This window comes from Tupaia chinensis, unplaced genomic scaffold (genome assembly GCF_000334495.1).
Source record: "Tupaia chinensis unplaced genomic scaffold, TupChi_1.0 Scaffold142961_1, whole genome shotgun sequence".
Lineage (NCBI taxonomy): Eukaryota > Metazoa > Chordata > Mammalia > Scandentia > Tupaiidae > Tupaia > Tupaia belangeri.
The window spans coordinates 1,434,745-1,447,396 of NW_006202806.1; the positions used below are offsets into that span (position 1 = coordinate 1,434,745).

The window sequence follows — 12,652 nt, forward strand, 5'->3', positions numbered from 1 at the left end:
GTTGTTTCCTAACCTCCATTGTAAATCCCTCCCGCGTCCTGAATTATTTCGTCTATATGGGCATTGACTCCCCCCCACCCACCTCCGGCCCCCCCAGCAAAGAGAAATATTGAATAAGCTAATGAGGTTGTTCTGAACTGAACATTTGACTGTCTGGAGATAGGGCTGGTTTTTTCACATGTCAGGGGTGGATGTTACCGACGTCCGTTAGGCAGAGGCCAGGGAGGCTGCCGGACGCCCCGGAAAGCACAGGACAGCTCCCTAAAACTCCTACCCGGTCCCCGTTTTTAATAGGGCCCAGGTTTAGAGCCTCTAACCTCGAGTTTGGTGTTTTCTGTACCCAGGTGGAGGAGCTCACTCTCTAATGAAGTAGCTACGATAATAGTTTGGTTCTTGAACAAGGCTTTGTACAGGGAGACTTCAAGGAGTTCATGGAAAAATAGGATTAAGATACAAGTTTATTTTGGTGTAAAAATGTTCAATTCCAGGCATAATCCTGTTATAATACACATATCCCATGAGCTTTTTGAATACCACTGCTATGTACACTGCTAGGGTTCAGTGTATTTTCGTCTGATCTTCAATTTCATGTTGATTTGAAGTATTGGTTACATTTAGATGTATTTAAATTATTTAAGACGTATATACCTTCTTTCTATTTTGACAGTTTTCAGTGTTTATATGTTAAATAGTTAATATGTCAATCAAATATTTTAATTAATTTAAATATTTAATTTTTAAAATGTCAGGTTTTCAGTATATATGTATATACAGTTTCTTTAAGTAATGGTTTCTGGTTTACATATATTTGACATATTTGTAGGGAACAGTATGGTTTTTTTAAAGCATTCATACCATGTATAATGAAATCTAAGATCTATACCTATTGATATTCAACATTACGTTATTTGATATATATATTAAATTACCCATATTTTTTCTGTGGTGGTACACTAACCCTTAAATTCTTTACCTTATTGAAATGCATTCTTGTGTCCCTTAAAATTTTTCTCATTAATCTCACTAGCTGTCCACACACACACCCCAAGCAGCTTCTGGTATCCTATTTCTCCCTCTTTCTATGCTTTCAATTCCTTCAATTTCTGCCACAGAGTACAAACATTTGGTGTATTTTAAGCAAGGATATATATAGTATTTGTCTTTCATAGTCTGACTTATTTAACTTAACATTATATCGTCTATATTTATCACTTGGTGTCAAATGAAAAGTTTTTGTTGTTATTTGTGGCTGAATAGTATTCATAATGTATAGCTACTATATTTTCCTAATCCTTTCCTCAGTTGTTGGGTACTAAGGTTAATTCCATTACTTAGCCGTTGCAAATAATGCTGTAATAAATATAGATGTGCCCATATGTCTGCAAGTATTTTATTTTTCCCTCTGGGTAATGTACCTAATAGGGATATTGTTGGGCCATATGGTAGTTGTGTTTGTAAATTTTTGAGGCACCTCAATACTGTTTTCCATAGTTGCTATAGTAATTTACATTCCCACCAAAAGTGTTCGAGGGTTCCCTTTTCTCTACAACCTTGCAAGCACCTGCTGTTCTTTGTGTTCTGGTCAAAGTCATTCTGGCTAGGATTAGGTCATACCTTATTGTGATTTGAGATTTGCATTTCCGTTATAATAAGAGATATTGAACATTTGAAAATATACTTTTAAATTATTTGTATGTCTTCCTTTGATAGTTGTCTGTTCAGATCAATTGCCAATGCATTGATTGGATTATTAGCTTTTTGTGAGTGAGCTGTTTGAGTTGATTTTATTTCTTCTTCAAATTTGAAGGAAGGTTTTGCTGGGTGTAGTGTTCTTGGTTGAAGCTGTTTTTCTTTCAGAATTTTGAATAGATTGTCTCATTCCCTCCTGACCTGTAATGATTCTTCTGAGAGGGCTGAGGTTAGGGGTAGCTTTGATGGCAACTTGGTGCTGATCTCTAGCTATTTGAGGGGATTTTTCTTTATCTTTGATGTTTTGACAACAATGTGCCTTGGAGGTCTATTTAGCATACGTTGAATTTCTCAGAGCTGGATGTCTGTATCTCGCTGTATGTTTGGGATTTTTCAGTTACTATTTTATGATATAGGTTTTTTATGTCTTTTCCTTTCTCATCACTTTCTCAGATGTCATTATGCATATATTTCTTTTTCAAACTGTGTTCCTTAATTTACGTATGTTATCTTCATTTTTAATGGTTATTTTACTTTTTTTTTAATTGTTGGAGGGTGTGTGTGCTCAGCTTAGAGAGAGACAGACACGGAGACAGAGGGAGGGAGAAAGCATTCCCCAGTTGTGTGTGGTCACATTGCAGTCCCTTTTCTTCCATTTCTCCATCTGGTCAGGATTTGGAGCATGCATGCACATGATCCTAGCGTATTTTTCAAGTTGTCTAGGGCAGGATTCAAACTTCTGCCAGTCATGTGGCATCTGGGTCCCTTAATCACTAGGCTATTGTGTCAGCCCTTTAATAGAATTTTTTTTTCTTTTGGGGCCAGCAGATGGCATAGTGGTTACGTTGCTGGACTTCCACATGGCCGATCACAGTTCAAGTCCCAGACCCGGCAGCTTGAAACTCACACCAGGTGCATGTGCATGTGCACATGTGCTCAAGATCCTGGGAGGAGAATGAGGCATAAGGGATTATGGCATGGCCAGCCCCCTGCAGGGTGATTTCTCACTTTTCTTCTCACTGTCTTTGTCTCTCTCTCTTAGGCAAGCGCATGTGCCCCAAGGAAAAAACCTCTAAAAAAATATATTTTTTCCTTTTGACAGTTTCTTATTTTTCTTTTCCTTTTTAAAAAATTTTCTAGAGGGCACTTAAATTTGTATCTTCTTCTTAAATTTGATTCTTTCTTCTGCACGATCTAACCTGTTGATGATGCTCTTTTATTTCCTGTATTATATTCTTTATTTCTGTTTGATTTTTTTTTTTTTTGGAGAGGATTTTGCTATAGGGCACGTGTGCTCACCAGAAAGACAGAGAGAGACAGAGAGATAGAAAGCGAGAAATCACCCCCCAGGGGGGATGGCTATGCCGCAATCCCTTCTCCTCCATTCTCCTCTTAGGATCTTGGGCATGCACACACACGCGCCTGGATTGAGTTTAAGTCACCGGGCCCGGGACTCAAACCGTGGTCAGCTACGTGGGAGTTCAGCGACATAGCCATTACACTAACTGCTGGTCTCACTGTTTGATTTATTTTTAAGATGGCTCTCTATGGAATCTCTCTTTGGTGTCATGCATTGTTTTTCTCATCTTTTGGAATTGTTTTATTTTGATGTCCTGTACTTTTTGAATTTTGTTATCATAAATATCTTAAAACCCATTTCCAACATTGCTGTGATTTTTTTTACGTTTTGCCTGTTATTGGTGCAGAGTTATTGTGCTCCTTTGAGAGAGCTTTATCCTGTTTATTTTTTTCCACATTTCTTCTCTCTGCTTTTATTTTATTTTATTTTATTTTATTTTATATTTTTGGCATCTGATTCAGTATTTGTTTTCTTCTAATTCCTGTATAGGGATTTTTAATAGTAGTGTTTTTAATTTTATTTGGGCCTTTATTTATTGAAGACTTTGTATATTTTCACAGAAACTAGTGGGGGCACAGAGGACTTCTGCATCAGTGTTTTTGTATTCTAGGTGAGGTTAGTGTGGTGCATTGCTGTTTTACTTATAGAGGAGATGGGTTCCCTCGAACCTATGGCAATTGCTGCCCTGTAAGGGTGGTTTCTCAAGTTCCCAAATCCTGTGTAGGGATCAGGATCTTCTTTCAGAGAAGATAACCAAGTGAAAATATTTAACTAAATAAAAGGAATGGTCTCTGCTTTGGATGGGTTGCACACAGAAAGGATGTAGGTAGATGTTAGTGGAGAAGTTGTGACTAAGGTGATGGCTTGTTATTTAGTTATGTGTGATCCCTGGAGACAGAGGAAGCTATCTGGTCTGGTGACTGATTCTCTCCACAACCATGACATCTCTTAAGTGGTTCAATGCAGGCAGGCATGGCAGGGGTTGTTGTTGGTATTGGAATGGAGTGAGCATGCTCTCTTGCAAGGCTGTAGGGCAGGGTGAGAATTATACACCTTTACCTTGTAGCTAGGGTGCATGCCTGTCCATTGGGCCTCAGAGCCAGACTTTAGGACTGTGTGGGAATTGCATTCAGCTGTTCAAGCTATGCTACTTTGTTGGTGCAAGACGTGTGGATTCAGCAGCACTAGCTGCATTGGTTTGGTGGCGCAAGAAATCCATGTCTGGCAGCTCAAGTTATGTGGATCTTTCAGCCCATGCATGTCTTTGCAGTTTAGGGGGCAGGGCTGGAGCCGCCACTCATCTACTGGGCGGGAACAAGGGCTAAACAGTGCACATCTGCCCATGCTTTTGCCTGTAAGTCCACTAGCACAAGCTGCGTGTGCACTGATTGGCCTGTGTGCTGCACAGCTGGAAGGAGGAGCTAGTACTGCACCTGGTTGTGGCCCAGTGGGAGGTCCTGTGCTGGCCTACAAGACTGGGCCACTGTGGTGGAATGCAGGTGAAGTGGTGCCTTTTTTCTTCCACTTTCCCAGAAGGGAGATCCTTGGCACTCTTCTCTTTGTCACTTACCCCTTCCCACTCTACCACACATACTTACTATTCAGGGAAGACTGGAGAAGCTGCTCTGTATCAATATGTATCAACTGTCTATGCTCTATGGCAGAAATTAAATAATTTGAAACTACAATAGCAGGGAGGGCAAGTGCAGATACCAGAGACTATATAGGAGAGTGGAAAGTAAGGGATGAGGGGCAGGGGTTCAGCAAAAAAAATTAACAGACAAAGTTATTTGTTAAAGATGAAATAGATGACAATATTTTTTATTTGATTGACATGCACTTCATGCATGCTTTGAAAAGCCATGTTGTATTTTTTTTTTTTTTTGGAACTCCATTTCTGACCCCCACCCCCTTTTTTTGGTAACAGGTAGAGGAGACTCTTCTGCAGCAGATACACTGAACCCTACTGGACAAGGCGATGATGTGGCTGGATTTGAGCAAAGAGAACACCAATCCTCCACAGCAACAAACCAGAGTAATCTTAGTGACATCAGATCTAGTGAGAGAATGCGTTTAAGCCCTAATAAAGGGAGACGAAATTTAGGCAATGAATATGCATCATCTACTACATTTTCAAGGGAGGAAAATGTGCAAACCATCCATAGCCAAATGGAAAGCACATTATCTGTATCAACACTTGCAAGGCCATCTACTTCAGAACAACGACATACACCCGAAGAAGTCACGGAAGTGCCATCTATCGGAACCCAGAGACGAAGCAGAATGTGGAGCCCTGACCATAGGCGGATCAGAGCAAGACCTGGACACAGATCTCCAGCAACTTCACCGAGTGGACTTTTTCAAAGATATTACATGCCACCTGATAGTTTAGAGCAGTCTATTGCAGCTGAGACTGAGATATCTTCTGAAATTCAACAACATGAGACATTTAGACCACAACTAACTGAACCTGAGTTGCAGAGTAGACATCCTTTTGCATCATCCAGAGCAAGGGGTGCTGTTCCAAGAGAGTATTCTCTAGAAACAGCACGTGCTCGTGGAAATGTAGGATTGAGACAGAGACGTCTAACCAGACTCGTAGATCTTCAAGTCACAGTTTATCGGGGCGAATTTGTACCAATAGACAGGTTAGCTAGTAGAATCCAGTTACTATCTGAGACACCAGACAATACTGTCACTTCAGAAAGTGAACAAGAGAGTCCCAGAAATATTTCTTCAGATTCTGAGCAGGCAGATGTGAGACCTCGCAATACCATCAGATTCCCTTCAGCAGCTCAGAGCTCATCAGGGCAGATGTCAGAATTTGGTGCATCCAGCAACCTTATGGATAGTGATAGTGATTTTGAGTCTACTGTGCCACTGCTAAGTCAAGATATAGAAAGGGCACGATTACAGAGTAGAAGGAATGTTGGCACTTATGATGATCCTCTTCTAGAAGATCCTGCCTTTAATCCCAGTTCAGGTCCCCTATTTTTTGGTTCACATTCCAGATATATGTTTAGCTCCAGTTCTAATCTTATATCTAGCTCAAGCTCAAGCAGTGAAAATTCAGATAGTAATCCAGTGATGTTTGAAGCCAGTAGTGAAGGAAGCTTATCATCACGCTCAGCATTGGAGGCCAGGCGAGAAAGTGGAAATAGGGTCCAAATAGCATTTGGTGAGCGTGATGCTCAGCCAGCTCCTAATCCACCTCCTTTTTTTGTTGTAAATGAACCACATTATTACCAACCTATAGGCCTCACCAGACAACAGATTGACAGCTTGGCAGTAAGAAATTTTGATAACACTGATGCATTAAAATCCTGTAGCATTTGCATCACAGAATACAGAGAAGGGAGCAAGCTACGCATACTACCTTGTTCTCATGAATATCATGCCCATTGCATTGATCGCTGGCTGTCTGAAAACACTACCTGTCCTATTTGTCGTAGGAGGGTACTAGAGTCTAGTGATTGAGAAAGTTCCAGATAAAGTTCAAGCGCTCAGCTATATGAAGTGATAGACTAGCTAGTGATAGATTAACAAGTTTTACTTCCCTTAGGTCCCACTTAGAAAGATACTCCAAAATATGCAGAAAGTAACAACTGTAACTGAATTTTTGGTTCCTGAAGAAATACTTGTATGTTCCTCAGTTTCTCTTTCAGAATAAAATAAAATATTAACTGTTAAAAAGTGTCTTACTTGTTACTAAAGATCAATTTTAATCTATGGTGATTCAATTAATTTATGATAGAAATGTAGCAGGTACACTGGGTTGGAATGTTCCTGATTCCATGAGAGAGGTGCCTTAGTATGATATAATCAATTCCACATGGGTCCTAATAGTCTTAACTAGTCATGCAAACCCTAGACATCTCATGGGTCTGTGCTATCTGGGATATAGATGCAAAGAAAGAGCAAGCAAGGTACTTAAGATTTAAGAATTTTATTAGTCATTCACATAAAGTTTTAAAATTCATAACAGGCTGTGAAAAGCTATAAAACTCTTATATCCCCAGCATTTATCTCATCTCTTCCTACTACCTGAAGTTCCTTCCATTGTCCACTACCAGTGTCTCATTCTGGTCCAAACTTGGAAAAGGTAATAAAATAGCATTTAATAAAGGGACCACTTACTAAAATATATAGTGAATGAAAATAAATCAGATGATGAAATATCCTTGGCTAGCAACTGTGAGAAACATGTATTATCACTACTGGACTTGAGGAGGCATAGAGAGTTAGTGGTTCATGCAACCCAGAATGTCCTGTAGTTGTGTTAGAGGGCCACCTAACATTATGGCCATAGATGGATCAGAACCAGCCACTGTCTACCTAGTGTTTTGGCATGAGGGACCAGGGAAATATATATCCTTCCCTTTTCTTTCCTCATGCCTTCTAATATCTTGTGGTTTCCTTCCAGTGACCAAACCCAATTTGAAGATTACCTGAAGTCAAGAGAAACTGCTTAGTGAACTCCAGAAAGGTCAGCCCCCGGAGGTTAAAGAGCACGGTAGAGAAGGATGGAAATTTGAAGAGACATCTAGCACATCCCCAATTTTCTTCACACCCAGTCAGTGCATACTTCCTTCTACTTTCTCCTGTTCTTAATTTTCTTCATGACTCAGATATAAGACAAGTATCTCTTTCTCTCTGTCTCTCTCTAATTTTCCTTTACTCAGATCTTTATGATAAAATAGTAATAGCATCTTTAGAAGTTATGAGAAGATGACAGATGACAAGCCCTTAGAATTTATTATATTTCTCTTAAACTTGCCACTCTTAGGTATGTTGTGGCTGTAAACAGCTAAGGAGAAAAGACAGTATAGATGTTTTATTTCATTTTTGCTTCGTGTTTCAATTCATTTTTATAGCTCTCTTTTTATTCACACCTTTATTTTAATAGTCCCTCACTTCTACTTAAGGGTTTTAAGGTTTATAAACTCTTTTTTTTTTTTTTGGAGAGGTTTTTTCGCTATAGGGCGTGTGCGCTCGTCAGACAGACAGAGAGAGACATAGAGACAGAAAGCGAGAAATCACTCCCTGGGGGGATGGTCACGCCACAATCCCTTCTCTTCCATTCTCCTCTTGGGGTCTTGGGCACGCACGCACACGCTCCCGGTGTGAGTTCTAAGCCACCGGGTCTGGGACGCGAACTGTGGTCAACTACGTGGGAATCCAGCAACATAGCCATTACGCTAACTGCTGGTTCCCAAGGTTTATACGTAACTCTTAACCTTTGTGAATGATCCACGTAACTAATGGCTGCTCATAGCCTCCCAAATTATAATCTGAAAGCCATCAAGGTAACACCTGAATTGAAAAAGAAGCCTAGCTAATTCAGTTATTCCCCCCCCCAGTTAAATTAATATCATGTGACCATGGCTATATAAAATCCAATTTTTGATCAACCTTCCTTCCCAAATATCATGGATTTTTTTTCTGATTTTAATTTGGCTGTAAAACTAAACTTCTTGATTTTTTATTGATTTTTCTTATGATATTGTCCAGGAAACTTTGCTTCAAATTATTGATGTTGGTTTGAAAGAAAGTACATTGTATTATAATCTAAAGCAAAAGTCAAAATTTTGGGCAATATGTCATCTGTGTGAATGCACAGTGTTAAGTATATACCAGATCTGAGAATTTAAAGTCAGTGGGACCAGCAGATGGCAAAATGGTTATGTCGTTGGACTCCCACGTAGCTGACCAGGGTTCAAGTTCTGGACCCAGAGGCTTAAAACTCAGGCCAGGTACATGTGCATGCATGCCCAAGATCCTGAGAGGAGAATGGAGGGGAAGGGAATGCAGCATAGCCATCCCCCCTGGGGGTTATTCCTCACCTTCTGTCTCTGTCTTTCTGGTGACCTGGAGTTGACATGACCTAATCAGGTGAGGTCTTAAAAGACATGGAGAAGATGCCTGGTCCAGATTAGGATGGCTTATTAACTCCTCCTCCTCTCCTGTAAGCACAATTACATTATCTGGGAATAACGAGATAACCAAAGGATAAGTCTGTGTAAAGACAAAGAGGGTGGATGTGTTAGGGACTCTCAGAATGGCTGGACAGCACTATGGCAGGGCATCATATGATTTTCTCCTATACCTCAAAAGAAAAGGTGAACTCAGGCCCAGCATTTCTGAACTCCCAAGTTAGTAACAGAAAGTGGCTCATGTAGGTTGTCCCTCTACTAGATCAAATGGGTGTCCCACTGAAAATACCAGGTCAGCTCATCAGAAGCTATAAGAAGCAACTACTGGAAACAATGCTCAGGGAAAGCACTCTCTTCCTCAATGGGCTCGTGACTCCCCTCCTCAACCCAGACATACTGGGTGGCCATGGGTACCAGTGGAAAATATTTCATCACAAAGAGCTGGGAAGTGTTCTACTTTCTGGCCTGGCCTGCAACGCCTCTCCCCACCCAGAGACTTCCGGGAACTTGACAGCATCGACCAAAGGAATCTCACTAGAAGAGTCTGTCAAGCTGGTAAGTGTCCTCCATTCCTCACAGGAAGGAAAATCTTGCCACAAGTACCTGGTCCAAGAAGCACTCTTCATCAAAGTGGGCCAGAGACTCCCTTCCCACACCTAAAAGCACCAGACATCCTGGCCTAGGAAAACCCATTCAGCCCCCTTAAGCACCACCAGCAGGGATCAGCAGGACCCCCACCTGCCAACCCAAAAGGCTCTGAAAAAAAGATTGTTATATAACCAGAGTCCAAAATCAGGCCAGGAACAGTGTGCAAGCCTACACAGGATGAATACCTCTTAAATTTCAGGAAAACAAAAACATTTTAAGACTCAGAGTCTCTTAAAATACTAGTCAAAATGTCCAATATATTGCACAATCAAATATCACCCATCATACCAATAAAGAGATTAATTACAACTTGGCAAATGACAATTAAATGATGCCAACTCCAAAATGAATCAGATGTTAGAATTATCTGACAATGTTTTTAATGCCACTAGAATAAAAAGTAATTCAAGCAGTCACAAATTCTCTTGAACTAAATGAAAAAAGAAAATTGCAGTAAATAAACTTAAGTGGTAAAAAAGACCAAATAGGAAATATGATATATAAAAATATAGTAAATGAACTCACTCAACTAATAGCTGCTCACGGCCTCCCAAATTATAATCTGAAACCCTTAAAGGTAGCACCTGAATTAAAAAACAAACCTAGATGATTCAGTTATTTTTGTCCCCAATAAAATTAATATTGTATGACCATGGCTCAATTATAAAGTAGAGATGACAGAAGATAAAATAAATAAACTTGAACGCAACTGATCAATAGAATTTGCCTAATACTAACAATAAAAAGACAATATATTGAAAACAGATGAACAGAGCCTCAGGGATGTAATGAAAAAAACATACCCAAAATAGGTTAGTCTTGTGACATGGTGGTTAAGGGAGCTAGATCCCACATGGCCAACCACATGGTTCAAGTCTAAGTCCAAGCAGTTGGAAAAACATGCTGGGTCCATATCCACATATGCCCCAAATCCAGATAGGAATGAGAAATGAAGGAGAAAGGATTGTAGTGTGACCATGCCCCATTGGGGGGAAATTTCTCCCTCCTTTTCCCACTGTCTGTCTCTTTCGGGTAAGCACAAACACCCTCTAGTTAAATAAATAAATTTTGGGAGACCAGCAGTTGGCATAATGGCTATGTTGCTGGACTCCCATGCAGTCAACCATGGTTTGAGTCCCAGACCTGGTGACTTAAACTCACGCCAGGCACATGTGCATGCATGTCCAGGATCCTGAGCAGAGAATGGTGGAAAAGGGATTGCGGCATGGCCATCCCCTCTGGGAGGTGATTTCCTGCTTTCTGTCTCTCTTGTCTCTGTATTTTTGGTGCCTGTGTGAGTTTCAAACCACTGGGTCCAGGACTCAGACCATGGTTGTCGATATGGGAATCCAGCGACATAACCACTATGCCATCTGCTGGGCCCAGGGAGATTGTCTTTTTAAAAAGTGATATTTGCATTGAGGAGAGAGGTTGGGCTCCATTATGATGGGATTTCCTGGGCCTGTTTAATATTCAGGCTAAACGCAAGTTCCTATCCCCTCTATTCAAAGGTAACTTCTCTCTTCAAACACCTTTGACAGCCTATTGCATACAGAATAAAGTAAAATGTCTAAGTCCTTCCTAACATTACTTTATTTTCATCTTCTATTTTCATGGAGAGCCTTTCCTGACTAGCTTATCCACAATCAAATTTTGCAGTTTTGCTTGTTATACCCTATCACGCATGTTTACCTTCTTATCCAATAAAATACACACAGACGCACGCACACACACACACACACACACACACACACACACAGAAGTGGCCCTGTGGGTGCTTTATGCCTATTCAATTCCCAAAGTATAGTATATACTATATAAAAATAAAAGCATGTGTTAGATAAGGAAATAAATGAAGAAAGGGAAGAAGGAAGGAAAAGCAGGCAGGCCCTTCCAAACCTTTATCTACCTATATCTCCCTCGTGTGCCATCACTCCTTCTGTTGTAGAGTGCCACCAATGAAAGACCTTCAAAGCCAGTTTAAGTTTAAAGGGAGTCTTTATTAGCTGGCCAGTGACTACAGCCTGAGGCTTTGAGGGGGAGGAGGGGCCGAGAGTCAGAACTGTAACCCTGACTGAAGTTTGAATAGTCTTTTTATAGGGGGTCAGTTACCAGGGGTTTCTATGCAAGCAATTAGAGAAGCTGAATGAAGCAGGTTAATTATTTCTGAGGGGAGTGGGGCTTCCATGCAAGCAGTTACATTGCTAAACAAAAGGGTTTCTGGCTAGTTAGCAAAGACAGTAGCAGGTACAGGATGTCACCCCGGATATGATTTTCTGTATGGCTAGCACAAGCTATTTTCTCATGGGAAGAGCAAGCAGGTTTACAGAAGCAGACAGCTGTGTTAGGGTAAGGGAACAAAATGGACAAACAGTTGTTCATGTGTAAGATCTAATATGCGGCCTTCCACATTCCCTCCTTCTGATTTGGAGAATCAAATAATTGATTCAGAGAAGGGGAACAGCTTACAGTGGGAGTGGAGAACCATGAGCTTGAAAGATTGGATCCAATTCTGAACAAACTTAATGAGAAAATGGAGGATGCAAGGGCCAAAGAGAAGGGCAAGGAGGAAAAGCAGGGCAGGACCTGCAACGGCAGAGATGAGGGTGGTGAGCCAGGGAGGCCAAGAGAAGAGAGACTGATACCAATTATCCTCAGAGGAGTGGTGCTCCTCACACCCTAGGAGTCGTTGGCTCAGGCTGTCCCTAATGACCCCAGAGTGGTTGGTATAGAATTGAGGCCCAGGCCTACAAGGACAGGCTGCAGAGGCCTGACAGGATTGAGGTGGGGGGAGAGGGACAAGGTGTCAAGGGGGTTACAAGTGCCAGCGGAGGAGCAGGCACCAGTGGTGGAGAGAGGGTCCAGGTATAAGAGGGAAGTTTATGTGGGGAGGAGAGAGCAGGGGGAAGGAGGAGAAGTATCAGAAAAGACAGCGCAATTTGACCTTGAGGTGATCTGAGGAAGGCTGAAGTCCCCATCTCTGGGTCCCAGAGGCAGCAAAGTCAGGGAGCTGGGCAGCAGG

At 41.2% G+C, this 12,652-nt stretch overlaps 1 protein-coding gene across 1 annotated transcript in view; it reads left to right on the forward strand.

Moving 5' to 3' along the window:
• The window catches only part of LOC102482631 (E3 ubiquitin-protein ligase RLIM-like), a 7,638-nt gene extending 1,007 nt beyond the window's left edge, over positions 1–6,631 (forward strand). Inside the window, exon 2 of the mRNA XM_006163779.3 lies at positions 4,977–6,631. Coding sequence (XP_006163841.1) covers positions 4,977–6,526 — 1,550 coding nt within the window. The 3' untranslated portion in view covers positions 6,527–6,631. The remainder of the gene's footprint in view (positions 1–4,976) is intronic.
• Positions 6,632–12,652: the final 6,021 nt, after the last annotated feature.